Source organism: Panthera pardus, unplaced genomic scaffold, assembly GCF_024362965.1.
Source record: "Panthera pardus isolate Hobbes unplaced genomic scaffold, ASM2436296v1 HiC_scaffold_13, whole genome shotgun sequence".
NCBI lineage: Eukaryota > Metazoa > Chordata > Mammalia > Carnivora > Felidae > Panthera > Panthera pardus.
The window spans coordinates 165,018,945-165,038,896 of record NW_026526688.1 but is presented as its reverse complement, the minus strand read 5'-3'; the positions used below and the strand labels follow the sequence as shown (position 1 = coordinate 165,038,896).

At 38.5% G+C, this 19,952-nt stretch overlaps 1 protein-coding gene across 5 annotated transcripts in view; it reads left to right on the top strand.

Moving 5' to 3' along the window:
* ATP10D (ATPase phospholipid transporting 10D (putative)) overlaps positions 1-19,952 on the top strand; it is a 108,743-nt gene that overhangs the window by 49,252 nt on the left and 39,539 nt on the right. For 4 of the 5 annotated variants that reach the window (XM_053901604.1, XM_053901603.1, XM_019412793.2 and 1 more), the window contains 6 exons: positions 350-435; positions 7,083-7,189; positions 7,472-7,603; positions 8,008-8,135; positions 8,258-8,510; positions 16,027-16,265. In XM_053901604.1, coding sequence (XP_053757579.1) covers positions 350-435; positions 7,083-7,189; positions 7,472-7,603; positions 8,008-8,135; positions 8,258-8,510; positions 16,027-16,265 — 945 coding nt within the window. The remainder of the gene's footprint in view (positions 1-349; positions 436-7,082; positions 7,190-7,471; positions 7,604-8,007; positions 8,136-8,257; positions 8,511-16,026; positions 16,266-19,952) is intronic. The other variant, XM_053901605.1, reaches the window with a different exon arrangement.

The window sequence follows — 19,952 nt, the reverse complement described above, 5'->3', positions numbered from 1 at the left end:
GTTTGCTGTATGAATAGAAGGTCTTCTCTGCAGAGAGTCCTGCATGGATTCTAGTGTATGAATAAGACCTATAGATGTTTGTTAATGCTCCAGGACCGTCCCCACTCCACATATTCATTTATGATTATGCCTGTACTGTTCTTCATTTTCTTTATTTGGGCAATTTGTGACCTAAATTTTGTAGCAAGAATGCATTAGTTTTATCTTAAGAGTTGGTGAAAGGATAAACACTTAAATATCAAGGGTTTAACTTTGAATTTTTCTTGTGTCATGATTTTAAAGTATGTAGATATGTGTGTGTGTGTGTATATATATGTATATATATATATATATATTTTTTTGTTTTTAGGACTCTGAAGTTGATCCAGAGAAATTCTCCAGTAAGATAGAGTGTGAAAGTCCAAACAATGACCTCAACAGATTCCGAGGCTACCTGTGAGTGATACATGACTTAACCTTCATTGGTATGAGTAGAATTATGTGTTGCAATTATATTTAACGCAATAATATTTTTGTGTATGTATATCCAAGTTAAATCACCAAAGGCCATGTGTTTAGTCACCTATTAATTTGTCTTTATTTTAATAATCTGGTAAATATTATTAACTGGGTGTTGTATGAAAGCCAATTTGACAATAAATTATATTTAAAAAATAATAAAAAAATAAAAACCATAACAAAAGCTTGTTCTTAAAATAATCACAAAATCTCGGTCAGTGGTGTAAGAATGTTTTACATGAGCTCTGTATTAAGCTTAAGACATGTTGTTTGGAAGGAGGGGCCTTCACAGAACTGGCAACCTAGGTGACATGATAGGATAGTGTCCTCCTGCAGAATTAGAGTATCAAGTGGGTATTTCTGGTTGGCAAAAGTTAGCCAAGGAATTGAAATGTGTAAGAAAAAGTATGGGAAGTCACAACAGTGTTCATTCTGGAGCCCTTGAGGCATCTATATCCCTTTTGCAAGGGCAGCTAGAATTTGGTGTCTTACCTAATTTCAGCCACTTAAGTGCTTTATGCCTTGAACCAAGTTATTTACTCTTTTTGATCCTCAGTTCCCTGATTTTTAAGAGGAGAGGAGACAATCAGATCTACTTCATAGTAGTGATCTTGTGAGAGAATGGTAAAGAAAATTTCCAACTCATTTTGGAGACCAGGATTATCCTGATACCATAAACATACAAAGACACTTATGGAAAGATCAGTGTCCTGCATGAACACAGATGCAAAATTATGGCAAATCAAATCCAACGATATATAAGAAGGATAATATATCATGACCCAGTGGGACCTATCCCAAAAATGCAGGTTGGTTTAATATTAGAAAAGCAGAGTGCTTGAGTGGCTCAGTCGGTTGAGTGTCCAACTCTTGATTTCAGCTCAGGTCATGATCCCAGGGTTGTGGGATTGAGCCCTGTGTCAGGCTTCACCCTGAGTGTGAAGCCTGCGTAAGATTTTCCCTCTCTTCCCCTCTTCCCTGGTCCCTTATTCGCATGCTCGCTTGCTCTCTCTCTCTCTCTCAAAAAAAAAACAAAAAACAAAAAACTTAATATTAGAAAGTCAAATGATGTAATCCACCATATTAACAAGCCCCAATTAACAAATTAAAAAAGAAAAACCCAAGTGATCATCTCATGAATGTAGACAAAGCATTTGACAAAATCTAACTTCTGTTCTTGCAAACTGGAACTAGAAAGGAACTCTCTCAACCCGGTACTGGCATATATGAAGAACCTACAGTTAGAATCATACTTAATGGTGCAAGACTAAATGCTTTTAAATGTTTTTTCCCTAAGATCAGGAACAAGACAAGGATATTTACTCTCACCACTTTTATTCAATATTTCACTAGAGATTCTAGGTTAGTGTAGTCAGGCAAGAAAAGGAAATAAAAGATTTCAACTAAAAAAGAAGTAAAACTGTTTATTATTCATAGATGGCTTGATGCTGTTTGTGGAAAACCTGATAAAATCTATAAGAATTTAACAATTGGGCTTAACAATGTTGTAGGAAACAGATCAATATACAGAAATCCATTGTATTTCTATATACTAGCAATGAGCAATCAGATATTGAAATTTTTCAAAATACAACTTATGATAGCATCAGAAAAAATGAAATACCTGAGGCTAATCCTGACAAAAGTTGTGAAACACCTGCACACTCAAAACCATTGAACACTGCAGAAAGAAATGAAAGACCTAAATAAATGGAGCAATGTATGCTGTTCATGGGTTGAAAGACTCAGTATTGTTACGATTCAGTTTTTTTCCAAATCGATCTGTAGATTCAATGTAATCCTAATCAAAATCCCAGCATGTTTTTTTTTAAAGAAATTGGCACGTTTATTTTAATTTTTTTTCCAAATCGATCTGTAGATTCAATGTAATCCTAATCAAAATCCCAGCATGGTTTTGTTATTTTTTTTTAAAGAAATTGACAAGTTTATTCTAAAATTTATATGGGATTGCGAAGAACCTATATTACCTTAAAACAGCACTGAAACAGAACAGAGTGGGAGAGCCAACACCGCCTGATTTCAAGACTTCTAGTAAAGTACAGTAATCAAATTAGCATCATTTTGGCATAAAGATAGACCAGCAGATCAGAAAAGATTAAAAGATTATAGAATCCAGAAATTGACCCACAAATTTATGGATGATTGGTTTTTGTTGTCCATAAATGTGCCTTTGACAAAGGTACACACAAGCAATTTAGTGAAGCAAGGTTTTTCTTTTCAACAAATGATACTAAAACGATTGGATATCCATATTGTAGAAAATAAACTTCAAGCCATACCTCTCACTGTTTAAAAAACTGAACTAAAAATGGCTTCTATAGTTTAATGTAAACCTAAGATTTGAAACTCCTTAAACATGGAGGAAACATAACAGAAATCTTTGCTATCTTCAGTTAGGCAAAGACTTCTCAGAACACCCAAAGCACAATAAAAGGACAAAAACAAATACATAAAAGAACTTCAGAATCAAAATGAAAACCTTTTTCTCTTCAATGACACTATTAAGTGAATGAAAAAGATAAGTAACAGATTGGAAGAAAATATTCTCAATGCGTGTAACTGATGTGTTCAGATTATACAAAGACATCTTAAAACCTGGTAATAAGGGGCACCTGGGTGGCTCAGTTGGTTAAGTGTCCACCTTCAGCTCAGGTCATGATCTCATGGTTGCTAAGTTCAAGCCTTACATCCTCTGTCTGGTGTCAGTGTAGAGCCCGCTTTGGATCCTCTATTTCCCTTTCTCTCTGCCCCTACCCTCTTGCGAGCATGTGTGCATGCTCTCTCTCTCCCTCAAAAATAAATAAACATTAAAAAAAAACCCTCAGTAATAAGAAAACAAACAATAAGTTTTAAAATAGTCCAAGAAATTTGAACAGACACTTCACCAAAAAAACGTATATAGGTGACAAATAACTGTGTAGAAAGATACAAGTTAAAACCACAGAGCTACAACTACTAACAGTTCAAAAGACCCAACTATACCCAATGCTGGTGAGTAAGTAGGAGAACTGGAGTGCCCACTTACTGCTTGTGGGAATATAAAGCAATTCAGCCACTTTAAAAAACAACTTGGAAGTTTCTTAAAATGTTAAACATGTGCCCACTGTATGATCTGGGTGTTCCACTCCTAGGTAGTTATCCATGAGAAAATAAAACATTTCTTGGTAGAGTAGTCTGTACACAAATATTCATAGCAGCTTTGTTTGTAATTGTCCAAAACTGGAAACAAGCCAAATACCATCAACAAGAGCATGGATGAACAAATTGTATATCCATACAGTGTATGGAATTCATTGCAGGGGGAATTCAGCAAAAGGAATTCACTGGTGCTACATGCTAAAATTTGGATGCATCTCTGAATGTCATGTTCAGTGAAACAAGCCAGGCAGGAAAGAATATATACTCTATGGTTTGATTTATATAATTTCTTGAAAATAAACCTAATTTAAAGCAAAAGAAAGCAGATGAGTGCCTTAACTAAATTTCTGGAACTGGACTCCTAGTCTACCTTGTCAGCCTCTCTCTTCATCCCCCTTGGACATATTTTTTCTTTTTCTTAATAGACACATTGGAGCATCGTTTGCTGTTGTGAGTACTCAGTCTTGCCCTAGAACCCTTACCTACTTCTAAGGCCCCACTAGCCTCTTGGCTGTCCTAATTATCACTTGCCTCTGGATTCTCTGATGCCACGTTCACCTGCTCTTTGGTTTTTCCATTCATGATGGGCTCCTCTGAAGTCTGTCTGCTTCAACTGTGCTGCCTTACTTTCTGATTAGTCTGATCTGACCACTGGAATTGCCTTTCTCTTGGAATCCACAACTAAAGCTGCTCTCTGCTTCTTTTCCCTCCCTCAGATTCTGTCTTCCTCAGTAATTAGATTTTCCTGGGTCTGCTCTGTTGAAGCTTCTATTAAGCTGGCTTCAGCAACTTGCAAGGAAGCACTGAATGATAGAGTCAGCCCAGGTAGATAGAGTGATTTTTCTGTGGAATTATTTTTATCCACTAAGCTAACTCCTTATCCTTTACCTGCTTTGTGGTCTGTTTTCTAAAATCAACAAAAACTGAGATGCTCAGGCTCACTTTCTATATGGTGCCTTCTCTGATCTTACTCTCAGGTAGAGCTTTCTCCCTATTTGTGTCCACAGTGCATGTTGAATATCAAGTTTCTATTATAATATCTATAATTATTACACTTACATATTTCTGTATCAGTCACTTCCCCTTAGACCACAGGAGCCAAGACTATGTGTGTTTTTCTATTCCCAGCATCTGAGTGGGAATGCTGGGCCTATAATAGATGTTGCCTAGTGATTTCAGGGGATGAGAGCTCTATATGGACAGTCAGTGCTTCATATAGAGTCCAGAGATCTCACATCATAAGTGCCAAATAACATATACCTGTCAAGTGCAGGACCTGTTTAATGTTTGGGCAGATGCTATTATGATAGAAGTTAGGCTTTGATCTAATGATAGTAACCTAGAGTGATGTAATGGTGAAAAATAAGGATCTGGTGGGGGGAGGGGGTAGGAATTTTAAATCTTACTGAGGAACTTTGGAAATGGTTTCTATGTTGAATCTGTTCCTATAAAGGCTCTAGGGATAATGAATGTTATATTGATGAGGATTGTGTGGGGCTTGCCTGGGAACACCACATAGAAACGTCACTGTTGAACTTAAATTCTTCATCTGCAGGGGTGCTTGGGTGGCTCAGTTGGTTAAGCATCCGACTTCGGTTCAGGTCATGATCTCGCCATTTGTGAGTTCGAGCCCCACATTGGGCTCTGTGCTAACCGCTCAGAGCCTGGAAACTGCTTTGGATTCTGTGTCTCCTCCTGTCTCTGTCCCTCCCATGCTCATGCTCTGTCTCTCTCTGTCTCTCAATAATAAAATAAACGTTAAAAAAATTTTTTTATATAAAAAATTTTTCATCTGCAAAACTAGGAAGCAGAATTAAATTAAACCCAAGGACACTACACTATAGTTGTCTCTTTGTACCTAAAACCACATATGTGAAAGCATATAAACATAGATCTCCTAGAATAAGGTGTTTGCAAATTATAGGAGTGAAATGACACATCTGTTTCTTTCTCCTTTGTGTATCCTTCTTTGAAGAGTTTTCCTTAGTAATTGCAGGTAGCAAGGATACCAGATAACAATTATAGTTCTCCTAAATTTAAGAAAGAAGAAACAACTTATCAACTGAAGTATATTGCTTAGAAAGCAACCTAATTTTAATGCTGAAATTAAGAGGGCATTTTCAAAATAGGTGAAATACATTACTTTTGTTTATTTAAAAAAAAGTCCAGGGGCGCCTGGGTGGCTCCGTCGGTTAAGCAGCCGACTTCGGCTCAGGTCACGATCTCGCGGTCCGTGAGTTCGAGCCCCACGTTGGGCTCTGGGCTGATGGCTCAGAGCCTGCAGCCTGCTTCCAATTCTGTGTCTCCCTCTCTCTCTCTGCCCCTCCCTCGTTCATGCTCTGTCTCTCTCTGTCTCAAAAATAAAAAACGTAAAAAAAAAATTAAAAAAAAAGTCCAATTATTTTGCTCTTTATTTTTGCCACTGTTGTAACTTGATCAAGTAATTGCTTTGATAATTTTTAAACCATTTATTACAGAAACTTTCCAACAGGCAAAAGCAGAAAGAAAAATATAATGAACACTCATGGGCTCTCACCCAGATTTAACTATTTCATAATTTTGCCAGCTTTGCCCGCCCCCCCCCCCCCCCCCCCCCGCCCCCATCACAGTTTACCACATTTACCAGGCTGCATCCTTGTGGTGGTAGTGAACATTGTTTTCTGGCCATCTGATTTCCTGTAAACTGTCCAGGGACACTTTCAAATCTGATGAAGGACATAGTTTCTTTTTCTACAAAATGACACACACACACACACACACACACACACACACACACACGTACATGCAGGAAATATCGCATACAATTTCAAAGCCTTCATGGATCTCTTGATCTCCACCCCAGGTGGATTTGCTGTTAGAGACGCTTGATTAGGTACCTGTGGAAATAGGTACTTGCTATTGTGTATCATCTGGAGGCCTGTGATGTCCCCTGTCCCATTGGTGGTTCTATTAAGATTGGTGTTGTCAGCCATATTCTTTCATTATAAAATCCTCATCAGGCTGTCACCTACTGGGTTTAGCAGCCACAAATTACCATTCCCTAGAACAGTCCTTGATTCTATCCAGGTTGAAAATGGAATTTTTCTAATTCTATCAAGAACTTTTCCCTTGTCAGTTACTAAGTTACCTGAAACACAGTTTGTACTAGCAGCAGGTTCCTTATTTGGAATATTTTTTTTTTGAGGTTTTGTAGTATGAGAAGTTGACAAACAGGAATGATAGAAAATGATGGTAGTTGAGACTTGTTGCATCTTTTACCAAGCCAAAGCAAGATAAGAAAAACAAAGGGCCCAGAGATTTGAAACCTTTCTTGTGACCTGCTTGACTTAATACTCCAGTCAAGAAAACTCAGAATGCATGATTTTTATTTTTACATCCCTACTTTTGCTATTTAAAAATGAATCTCTATGCTATCTTTCTTATAGAGAACATTCCAACAGAGAACGCGTGGGTCTCAGTAAAGAAAATTTATTACTTAGAGGATGCACCATTAGGAACACAGAGGCTGTTGTGGGCATCGTGGTTTATGCAGGTTAGTTACACTTCTGATTTTCACTGTTGTCTCCTCTGTGTTTTTCTTCAAGTTAACATTTTTCGTTTATTCAAAATGCAATCTACAAAAGCAGAAAGGAAATTTTGTCTTCGTAAACTTAATCCTCGGTCTCTTTTTCTAAATGGATCACAAAAGCAAACTAAATTAGCAAAATCTATTGTGCAATTACTCTTTATTAAATTATCTGCCGCAGAGATTTAAAAATATGCTATTTGCTATCTGGCTTTAATTTGCAAATTTTCTGACATGTTACCTACGTAGGCCATGAAACCAAAGCAATGCTGAACAACAGTGGTCCAAGGTATAAGCGCAGCAAATTAGAAAGAAGAGCAAATACAGATGTCCTCTGGTGTGTCCTACTTTTGCTTGTGATGTGTTTAACTGGTGCATTGGGTAGGTAAATTTGATTTTTTTGCTGACGTCTTTTCAGCAAGGTATTTATTTAAAAGTATTTTATTTTCAAAATATTGATGAATATTTGACTTCTGTAAAGGAGGTTTCATTCGCCATTCATTTTTTTCCTCACATCTTTATCTTTCTCAATCTCTGATCTGAAAAACATTAATGTTGATTATATCCAGTTACATGGGGCCACAGTAGTAAAGGGACCTGGCAAGACATTTAAAGAGAGACCGAGACAGGAGAATTTGGAGCCTTTTGAATTTTAATTTGTTTTAAAAAAATAAACAATGGGTCTTCAACCAAAATAAATACTTTTATTCCTCTTTAGGAATGAAGTTCTATATTTACATAGTGTATATGTAGCATTCTTTTGATGTCTGTGTGTTTTTTGAAAGGTCATGGAATCTGGTTGAGTAGATATGAAAACATAATATTTTTTAATATCCCGGAGCCTGATGGACATGTCATATCACCAGTGTTGGCAGGATTCTATATGTTTTGGACCATGATCATTTTGTTACAGGTAATTTATGTTGAGTTCATCATAGAATTTTGAGGACTTTGTTACTTAATCCAACTACATTTGGTTTCTCACCCGTTATTTTCCCTCTCTAATATTTTTTTAAATTGCTTGGTTCCTCTTAGGTCTTGATTCCCATTTCTCTCTATGTTTCCATTGAAATTGTGAAGCTTGGACAGATATATTTTATTCAAAGTGATGTGGATTTCTACAATGAGAAAATGGATTCTACTATTCAGTGCCGGTCTCTGAACATCACCGAGGACCTTGGGCAGATTCAGTACCTCTTTTCTGATAAGACAGGAACTCTCACTGAGAATAAGATGGTTTTTCGAAGATGTAGTGTGGCAGGTTTCGATTACTGCCATGAAGAAAATGGTAAGTGTGGGTTTCTGTGAAAACCAACCTGAAGATTGGGCTTTTTGGCCCCCACTTAAAAGTTTGATAATTCTAGGGACACCTGGGTGGCTCAGTCGGTTAAGCATCCGACTTCAGCTCAGGTCGTGATCCCACTGCTTGCGAGTTCAAGCCCCGTATCGGGCTCTGTGCAGACAGTGCAAGGTCTGCCTGAGATTCCCTCTCTCTGCCCCTCCTCTGCTGTCTGTGTCTCTCAAAATAAATCAACTTTAAAAAAATTTTTTTAAAAATACACTGTATTTTCTCTTAGGCACATACATTTTTAAGCCAGGTTTTGTTGTTACCTGTAAATGCAAGGGATAAAATGTTGAATGTTTATCACATAATCACTACACAAATGTAAAAAAAATAGCTAGTCATACTGGATATGATGATACTCTGCCTTGTTTTATCTTCTTTATTGCATTTTTGTTACAAAAACAATATTTTAGAAAATCTCAGATAAGCTAAATGAGGAAAAATATAAAAGCCATAAGTAACCCCCACCAGAGTAGACCACGGTTAACATTTTCGTACATTTCTTTTGATTCTTTTTCTTGTACACTTTATGCTTTTTAAACAAAAATGAAATTACAGTGTGCTTTTGCTTTTTTTCTTAAGACTTCAACCATTTTTCTTAAGGCTTCATTGTGACTACCTTTCTGCTCTCTCCTTACTCTTCTAGAGGCTATGCTATATTGCACTGTAATAATTGCCAAATTTTATGTAAATAATCCACCATTAATTTCGGTTGTCAACATTTACTGTGGTAAGCAATGCTGCAGTGAACCTCACTAGCTAAACTTTCACACCTGTTTGTGAGAGGAGTGTCTTCCAAAATAGTTGACTATGTAGATCCCTATTTTCAAGTAACTTATAGTAGTGTTTCACAAAATATGTGATGAGGAGCATCGCTTTTTTTTTTTTTTTTTTTTTTTTTTTTTTGTATTCGTAGCATTTCAAATTTTGTGTTTGTAGCATTTAAAAGGGCTGATATCAGCCCTTTCCCGCCACAGTTCCTGAGCACACACTTGGGCCCAGTGAGTGCTTCTCTTCTATAGATAGCCCTTTATGCAGAGAAGGTACCAAGAGACTGAGAATCACATGCTATCATGACTGAACTGTCTGTGGACCATGGAGTGTTGCACTGCTTCTGTAGGTACCGACTTTGCCTGTAAACACTTCTCTACTGCACATACATACGGAGATCCTGGTCTCTTTTCTGTAATAGTTTAAAAATAAGGACATGTATACACACTCTGATTGATGAAGGAGGGAGTAGTGGGGGCTACTTCTCTCCAGGATTTAACCCTAAGATATATTATTTTTACTGAAATTAAAGCTAGTTAACCCTTCAGGATTTGGGGGCAAAATCACCGCCTAGGAGATCTGTCCATAAAAAACATCACTGCTCGGAAATAGCCCCGTGCACATATGCATTTGAAATAAACACATCTGACGACACCATTTTATGTTTTAAAACCTTGCAACTTAGGAGCACCTGGTTGGCTCAGTTGGAAGAGTTTATGACTCTTGATCTTGAGGTTGTGAGTTCAAGCCCCACATTGAGTGTAGAGGTTACTTAAATAAATAAACTTAAAAAAAAATAAAACCCTGCAACTTAGAAATTTGGTTAATGAACTAAGTAGCATCATCAACGCCTCAGTGTGTATTAAAAACACAGAATCTCAGGCTCTCTTTAAAACTTCAATTAAAATCTTCATTTAACAATATTCCCAGGTGATTTATGTGCATATTAAAATTTTAAAGCAATCCTTTAAAAAATTACTGAAAGAGAATGTCTTTTTTAATAGTAATCTTTTTAGTTCAGAATAGCATTAGATTTATAGAAAAGTTACAAAGATGCTTTTGAGGGTTCCGTTATGCACCCCTATCTAGTTTCCTCTGTCATTAACATCTTACATTAGTCGTATAATACATTTATCATAAGTAATGAACTAATATTGATATCATTATTAACTGAAATCCATACTTTATTCAGATTTCTTTAGTTTATACCTTTTTCTGTCTGAGGATCCCATCCAGAAGACCATGTGACAGTCCTCATTTAGACTGCTCTAGATTTGAAAGCTTCTAAGGCTTTCTGTTTCTCGATGATCCTAGTTCTGAAGGGCACTATTCAGGGATTTTGTAGAATGTTTCTCAATTTGGGTTTGTCTAGAGAGTGCCTTTATGATGCAGTTTGTGAATCTGATCTACATGGTGAGAGCATTTAGTAGTTTCTAAGAACAAAGATTTTGGAATCAGGCCTCCTGAATCTGATTCCCATCTTTACTGCCTATGGGCTGTATGACTCTGGGCCAGTTACATAATTTCTCTGGGCCTCACTAAAAAAGATCCATAATAGTATTCGTGAAGATAATTCATGAAAAGCCACTCAAAGCATGACACAGAATAAATTCTTTGTAAGTATGAGCTGCCATTGTTTTTGTCATTACAGTTGTCAAAGTAAGAAATAGATTTATCTTTTGAGGAGTTCATGGTCCAATATGGAAAACAGGCATGGAAACGTAAAAATATCTTAGTTCGTCTCATAGGATGAAAATCTGGTGTTTTGGAGGTGATTTTAGCATTGATCAAGGTTTGGGACCTAGAAGGATATTGGGCAAGAAATTTTTGGAATGCTGGAAATGTGCAGGGAGTCAGTTTAGAATAAAAGATTTGTGTGTATCAAGGATACATGGATGATACAGTTGGCCGAAGCTTAGCTGAGCGTGCTGTTTATGAGCAGGTGAAAGTCGGGATGCTGGAAATGTTTGGGGGATTAGTTCATAGCAAAATGCTTGGAGGATATGGGGATGATACATTTGGGAGAAATCCATGTGCACGTTGTGCTGTTCACCCTTGTTTTGGGCCCTTTGAGGAGCACATTGAAAAGTATGATCAACTTTTTGTTCCACAGATTTTTGCTCACTTCTTCCAAATATCAAATAAATGTAAGTAATAGGCCCTGAACAGGTTACTAGATATTTGAAGGAGGATTCAAAAGAGAAGATTAGGGGTTAAATAAGAAAGAGAATTGAAGTAGTTAACCTAGCATCTAACCCAGTACCTACCTTGATAGAAAGACTACATACTTTGCGTTTTCTCCTGTGAGTTGGAAAGCAAGAATTCCTGCCCCACTCTGAGGCATTTATGGAACTAATTAAAACCTGCTTTAAGAGACATATGAAAAGTCTGCATGATCAGCTGGATAGATTAAAAAAAAAATTTTAATGTTTACTTATTTTTGAAAGAGAGAGAGAGAGAGAGAGAGAGAGCGAGCCTGAGTGGGGGAGGGGCAGGGAGCGAAGAAGATACAATCTGAAACAGTCTCCAGGCTCCAAGCTGTCAGCACAGAGCTCGACACAGGGCTTGAACTCACCAACCGCAAGATCATGACCTAAGCTGAAGTCAAAGGCTCAACTGACTGAGCCACCCAGGTGCCCTGGATAGATTTTTGTTTATCAGTATGGTAATAAGCTTTTCTTTCTCATACCCAATTTTTGATTTTTTTTTAAAGTTTATTTATTTCGAGAGAGAGACAGCATGCAAGCAGGGGAAGGCCAGTGAGAGAGAGGGAAAGAGAGAGAATCCCAAGCAGGCTCCATATTGTCAACACAGAGTCTGATACAGGGCTCAAACTTACAAAACTGTGTGGTCATGACCTGAGCCGAAACCAAGAGTTGGACGGTTAACCGACTGAGCCATCTCATACCCAATTTTTGAAAAATCTTCACTGAGTCTACAAGTATTACACCTATAGTTTTGTTTTCTGAATCAAATTATAGCTTTACTGTTCTGTTTCCTTCCCATAGCTTTTTACAAAATGATTAAAGGTTGCTCCATGTGTTCTTGAGTCCACTCTTCCAGCGTTATTTATTGAGCAAGTTTGTCCTGTCCTAAGGGCTGAGCTGTCTGGCATTATAGTAATTACACAGTTGCATGAGGACTGATTTCCCTAATGATGTACAGGAGAAATTCCTGAAGTATAAGCCTTTATGTTTCTATAGGTTTTGTAATATTGTAATTATTTATTTTTACAATGGTATCACATCACCAGTAAGTTTCTTTAGCTATTCAAGGATTTATCAACCTCAGCACTATTGCCATTTGGGGCTGCATTATTCTTTGAGATGGGTGCGGTTCTGTGCATTCTAAGATGTTTAGATGCCTCCATGGGCTCTGACCACTGAATGCCAATTACACTCCTCCCCCAGTTATAACAACCAGACTGTGTACAGGCATTGCCAAATGTTCGCAGGGGGACAAATTCACCCCTTGTTGAGAATGACTGAACTAACCTATACAGGTGGTAACTGCCAAGGAGATATAACATAGTGGATACATGTACTGGCTTCAGGGTCAGGAAGACCTACATTTAAATCCCAACTCTACCCCCAACTAGCTGTTTAACCATGGTCAAAGTACTTAATCTCTCTGGCTCTTAGCCTCTCTTACCTGCAAAGTGAAACAGTGATAGTTCCTAACTGGTAGCATTATTTTTAAGATGTAAAGGGAAGACCTAGATACAGATATTTACATAAAGACCTAAACAGATGATTGATGAACAGGAAGTACTCAATAAATTTTTTTTTAATGTTTATTTATTTCTGAGACAGAGACAGAGCATGAGTGGGGTAGGGGAAGAGAGAGAGAGAGAGAGAGAGAGAGAGAGAGAGAGAGAATCAGAAGCAGGCTTCAGGCTTTGAGCTGTCAGCACAGAGCCTGACGCGGGGCTCGAACTCACAAACCATGAGATCGTGACCTGAGCCGAAGTCGGTCGCTCAACTGACTGAGCCACCCAGGCGCCCCAGGAAGTACTCAATAAATGTCAAGTCCCTACTCCACAACATTCCCTTGATTCTACGGATATTCCATTTATGTGTCTATTCAAACATGCATTCATTACTCGTTTGATAAATGTTTAAACTACAATACATGGACTCATTGAAATCAAGCAGGGAATATTGGTGTAAAATTATAAAGAATATCATGTTAACATACGTTCAGAACATAACATTCTGAGCACTGGCTGTGAACTTTATAGAACTGGATGTAAGACCAATGATTATTACTTTTGTGAAATGGGGAAAATTCGTTTGATTTCTTTATTACTAAAATTGAGGTATTAATAGTATCTGCCACAGAGGGTTGTCCTAGTTATTAAATGAGACAGATGCCTGGTGCATAGTAACATTCAGTACATTCAGTAGATAGAAGCTTTAAAGACCCAGGGAGTGAGGGCCAGTATAGTTACAGAGGTCACCATTGAGGAACTGGCCTTTGAACTAAGCCTTCAAAGATGTTGAGGATTTATGTAAGTATAGAAAAAGAGAATGGATATTCTGGACAAGGGCACAGGTGAAAATGGAGAACTTCAGTATGTTTGGGATTCAGTAAGTGGATGGGTTTTTGAAGCTGAAAGGCCATACAGGGAAGCATTCTGTATTATTTAGTCAGAGAATATAATGAAACTTGCAGAACTGGAAAGGATCTTAAAGTCATTAAATCCAAATTGTTCATTCGGCCAGCAAGAAAACAGAGGCCCGGGAAAAGTTAAGTGATTTCCTAGAAAACACTGAGTCTTTGGAAGAGTTCGTTCTAGAACTCAGGATCACAACATTGCCTCTTAGCTTCTCTTTGTCCTTGAAAAATACAGATAAAAACTATTGAACAGAATATGAAAATATTTTTTATTTTGAAATTAACTTGCCAAAAGCCATACTCTAAGTAGCTAGACTTGGCTTGAATGCAGCTAGCAATTCAGCAAGTACACATTGACTGATTGTTTACTCTGTACTCCTGGACATAATGATTAACAAGGCAGATAGGGGCCCTCTCACAGAGCTTCTGTTGAATAGTCACAAATAAATTAATTCTTAAATCAAGAAAAATAATTAAATAATGAAAAGTGCTTTTCAGAGAATTAAAATGAGATGATATGATAGAATGATTGGAAGGCATTTTGGATTGGGTAGGGGAGCAAGGCCTTTCTAAGGGTTACAGCTTAGATCTGAATAACATAATCTTGAAGTTCAGATGCGAAAACCTACCAGTTACAGGCAGCAGCTAGTATAGAGGCTCTCAGGCTGAAATGAGCTTGGCAATTTTCAAAGTAAGAAAAGAAGGCCAGGGAGGCTGGATTTTAGTGGACATGTGGAAGAGGAAGGGGCAAGAAACTTCAAGAAGATCAGCAAAGGTCAGATCATTTTGAGCTATGTAAGCCAACATATGGAAAATTTTGTGCAGGAGTTATGCGATCAGCTTTTATATTTTAGGAAGATCACTGTAGCTACTGGTTAAGGAATGGAATGCCGAGGGGTAAGGAGACCAGTTATGAGGCTGTTAGCACTGGTCCAGTTGAGAGATAATGGTGGCTTGGGTTAAGGAAATGAAGATGGAGAGAATTCGAGATATTAGAGATATTTTGGGTAAATAATGGACAGCTATTGGTGATGCTTTACAGCAAAACAAAACAGACAAACCAAAACTGACAAAACTCTCTGCATTTTTGGAGTTTATATTCTACTCGATGATTCAAAAAATAAATAAGATCTATAGTGTGTAGATGGTGGTAAGCTCTGAAGTGGTTATATCTGGAAAGTCTGCTGACAAGGGACATGCTAAGAGACTTGAGAAAGGTAAAGGAGTTAGCCATGCAGATAATCTGCTTGAAGAACCGAATAGACATCTAACTAGAAGTATCAGGTGGAGAGTTGGATATATATAGGAGTCTGGATTCCAGTTAGAAGTTAAAAATCATGTGCACAGAGTTGGCATTTCAAATGTGGACCAGGTGATATCACCAAGGAAGAGTGTATAGGTGGAGAAGGGAAGGAGCTCCTGCAGCAACCCAGTATTTGATTGAAGAGAAGATAGCAGGAGAAAATAAGAAGGAATAGCCACTGAAGTAGGAGGAAAAACAGGTACACATCATGTCAGAGAAACCAAAAGAGCCATTTCAAGCAGAGAACGGTCACCTCTGTTGCATGTTGCTAAGGATGCATATAAGATATGGACAGATGCAGTAATGGGATTTGATAACATGGAACTCATGGGCAACCTTGCCAAAAGTAGTGTCAGTGGACAGACAGGGACAGAAAGCCATGAGATTGGTTGAGGGGAGCTTGGTGTAAGCGAAGGAGGGGAAAGTTGTAAACGTGAAGTCCTTGAGAAGGCCAGAGGAGCGGGAGGCAGATCATGAGTGGAGAGCTTGGCATTTGAAGCTTTATCCATAGTAGTAGGAGGGTTCAGATACAGATGTGGATAGGTTGGTAGATTTGACGATAGGATAAGAAGGGAGTTGCTGTCTGATTGCTTTTACTTTTCCCAACGAGGTAAGTTCATGAAGGGAATCTGGAGAGGGGAGTTTGGAGGGCAGTTTTTGAAAAGGGAGGAGATGGTGTGGAATAGCTGTTTAAGTAAATGTCTGGCATATTCAGTTTGCAAATGGTTCTTCTCAGGTAATGACCCAGTATGATTTTTTATCGCTCAGCCAAGAGGTTAGAGTCCTACCAGGAAGCTGCCTCTGAAGATGAAGATTCCATGGACACTCCCAGCGGCTCCCTCACCAATATGACAAAACCGAGGACCCCCAGCTGCAGGACAGTTCATAATGGGCCCTTGGGAAGTAAATCCTTGAATCATCTTGCTGGGAGCTGTTTAGCTGTGGGAAGTGGAGAAGGAGCCAGTGAAGGGCCTCACTCCAGACAGGCTGCTTTCAGTAGCCCCATTGTAAGTGTGAATATGTGACTTGAATCTTGTATATCTATAATGAATAATGAAAGAACATCCCCCTAATTATGACAGAGCCAAACACTGTTGTCTTTTCTACCTGAGAAGAGACTACATAATTGTGGTTCAGTGTAATTGCCCGCACAAAATTAGAAATATAAGCAAACAGTATCATAGCTTCCTAATTTGTGGGATACTTCAGTGTTGAGAGATAGTGTATCATTTCTGAAATAGCATAGTATTTCTGATCAGGGCCAATGGTGCCTAAGCCTAAAGAAGGCTGCCTTGGGGCGGCTCAGTTGGCTAAGTGTCCAACTCTTGATTTCGGCTCAGGTCATGATCTCAGGGTTGTGAAATCAAGCCCCGCATTGGGCTCTGCACTGAGCCTGGAACCTGGTTACCATTCTCTCCCCCCCGACTCTTTTCCCCCATGCTCATGCTCTCATTCTCTCTCTCTCTCTCTCTCTCTCTCTGTCTCTCTGTCTGTCTCTCTGTCTCTCTGGAAAAACAAAAACAAAAACAGCTGCCTTGGGTTACAGACCATGACTCACTCTCAGAACCAGCAAAGCTTTCCAGAGTTATCTCATAGACAGCTAAGTATGTCTGAATGACATACGTACTGTCAGTACCCTCCAAGGCCTTTTTTTCTGCATTTTTCCCCCCAGTCCCACCAAACCTGTGTCCTCTTCCCCATTCTGAGTCCTCAGAATGACATTTTCTGATATTTCTATTTTAGAGCTCATCTGGGTATCACTTGAGTTCCTGAGGGAAGTTTTGGAAGCTATTTAGTTATACCCATTGACAAACCCATTTTGCTGAAGAAAAATCTAGAGGGCCATGTGGAAGATGGGAAAGAGGAATGATACCTACATGAAAGAATCAGAGTTAAAAAGTTTTGCTGTACTTAGAATTGTTTCTGTAAACCTTCAGCTGCCCTTTCTGCCTTCCACATCTCATTAACTCTTGTGGTTTACCAAGATGAGGATTCCCCAGGCTTGAGACTGGCAACTGGTCTAAAGTAGGTGGCGTAACAAGAACAAATCCACTTTGGGGAAACTTTGTGTGTCTGCATTGAATTTATTGTATGGTTTTCGTAGCAGAGATGTGATCTGAGTAGATGCCAGTGGTCTCTTTTGTTCTGGAAAGGCCTTGAAGGGAATCTCCTGGCTCTTTTCAAAGTTGCCAGTAAAAATTTCAGGAGTGAGGGTAATCATTTCCATGCAACTCATTTAGTGCATTCCTGTGGCACTGAAGATATAGCACCTGTCATATTGTATCTTGGCCACATGTCAGACTATTCCAAACATCTAGGCTTAATTTTTTTTCTCCAACTTCTGAAAGGAAAATAGGAAAAGAATGCATACAGCCTCTTCTGTGCATTCACTATAAAGCTGTATCAGAAATAGATATATATTTTTTTCCCTTTTTACCTATTCCTGTACTGATCTTTTACATTTTCCACCCACACAAAGTTAACCACATGTTGACCCATGTTTACTTGGAAATAGGACATTGGTGACCCACTGGGGTTGTGCCCTACCCACCCTCTCAGTTTCCTGATTTAGCCTCATCTCCTTGGAAAAAAAGTGATGTTTCTTAAAGTCTGTTCTTTTATCTGTACCATTTTCTCCATCTAACATTTTTTCTTCCCATTGGCAACCTACCTCTGTCTACCAAATCTGATGAAACACTTATTTCTTATAAGACTACGTTAAATACTCTCTTCTGAAGACTTTCCAGACTCTCTTTTCTCAGCTTCTGAGTTCTGTCTACCCATTCCCTCCCTTCCTTAGTTCTCATTATGCAGGCCTTATTTATGCCCCCTGAAATATGCCAATAGCTCCTTAAAAGCAAGAACTTAACATCTTGAATTCTCAAGATCTGTCTCAGGGACTCATGTGTCCATTCTCAATAAAGTAGTTTTGAAGGTTGTTAAGTGAAGCTGTGTAACAGGCTCAGCCTTCCCACTCAGTGCATTTTGTTTTCACTTGCCCTTTATTTCAATGCCATGTGCCATTTTGATTGTAAAGATGCACTGGGGGTGTTTTGTGTTTTCAAAACCACACCATTATATATAGGATAAAGAGGTCTTCCTTGAAATATGAGATCATCTCACTCTTGCTCTAGACAAGTTGATTTTATCCTTTTGAGACTAAAGATTATTTTGAGAAAGCTATAGATTCTTAGACCTGAAAAATTAGCATCTGTTAAATTTTTGCATCCAGTTCCAGAAGCCTGTCAGTGGAGCCCAGGTTAAGAGCACCAGCTTGAGAGCACACTGAGAGCTGTGATGTCTAGAAATGGAAAATTGTAAGCTAGCACCTTGCATGGAGATGCAGGTTAAGAGCCAGGGAGTAAGGATCCTAGGCGGGCTGCTGGCAAAAATATTCCAAGCTTTGGGAATTAACATGTCATTGAAGCCCCAGGCTCCTGGGTTCATACTACCTATTTAGAAATAGAAACCTTTTCTTTGTAAGCCAAGGTTGTTTATGCTTCTTTCCTCCTCTTTATGTTTTTGTTCAACAGGAGTGCTGTTTGTTGTACCCAGGTGACTATTCTCTTAGATCTCTATGTGGCTTTCCTTTCTGTCACTGAGATCTCAGCTTTAGTGTCACCTCTTCAGTAAACCTTCCCTACCACCTAATCCAGAGTTCTTTCCACCCCTCCTGTCTCTCTCTGTCTCAATCTAGAAGCATCTTATTGTTTATAGGTTAGTTTTTGTATCTGCTATCTCCCCTAACTAGAATGTGAGCTGCGCGCAAGCCAGGATCGTATCTGTCCTATGCATCCCTCTGTCCTTGAGGAGTGCCTGATGCCATAGATGCAACAATGAATATTTATGGGATGAATGAATGAATGGATGAATGAATAAATTAATGAAAAACAATGGCAAAATACTAGACACAGGGATGTAAAATGAGTAAGACATGTCCTTATCCTTCAGTTTTGTTTCTAGGCAGAGGAGGCAGACATAAAAATAAATAAAAACAATCCTATATTAAAGATGCAGTAATAGTGGGTGAACCCAAAGTATAGTGAGGGCACAAAGAATGGAGTGTTCAACTCTCAAGGGAGGAGGAGGGATCAAGAAGGGCTGCAGAAAAGAGGTAAAACTTGAGTTAGGATTAAACTAATAAGGAGGGATTAACAGAGCAGAAAAGAAAGTAACCTCAAGCCCAAAAGACCTAGACTTTGCAGCAATAAAAATGAAAATTGGGGTAAGAGAAATGGACCTGAAGAGAGAGGGTCAGTAATTGATAAACATAGGTGGGAAATAAAGCCAGAAAAGGTGGGAAAGGTGGCCGAGAATTACTAAAAAGGAAGCATGATTCGAAGGAAAGCCACTAAGTTTAAATTGATATTTAAACATGTCTTAGAGAGGGGCGCCTGGGTGGCTCAGTTGGTTAAGCCTCTGACTTTGGCTCAGGTCATGATCTCGTGGTTCTTGAGTTCGAGCCCTGCATCAGCTCTGTGCTGACAGCTCAGAGCCTAGAGCCTGCTTCAGATTCTGTGTCTTTCTGTCTGTCTCCCTCCCTCTCTCTCTCTCTTTCTCAAAAATAAATACATATTAGAAAAAAAATTTTAAACATTTCTTAAGAAGAGTTCCACTCTGAAACGTTTTTTTGTTTTTTGTTTTGTTTTGTTTTTGTTTTTGACTTAGTGCACATTAGCATTCTGAGATGCCTC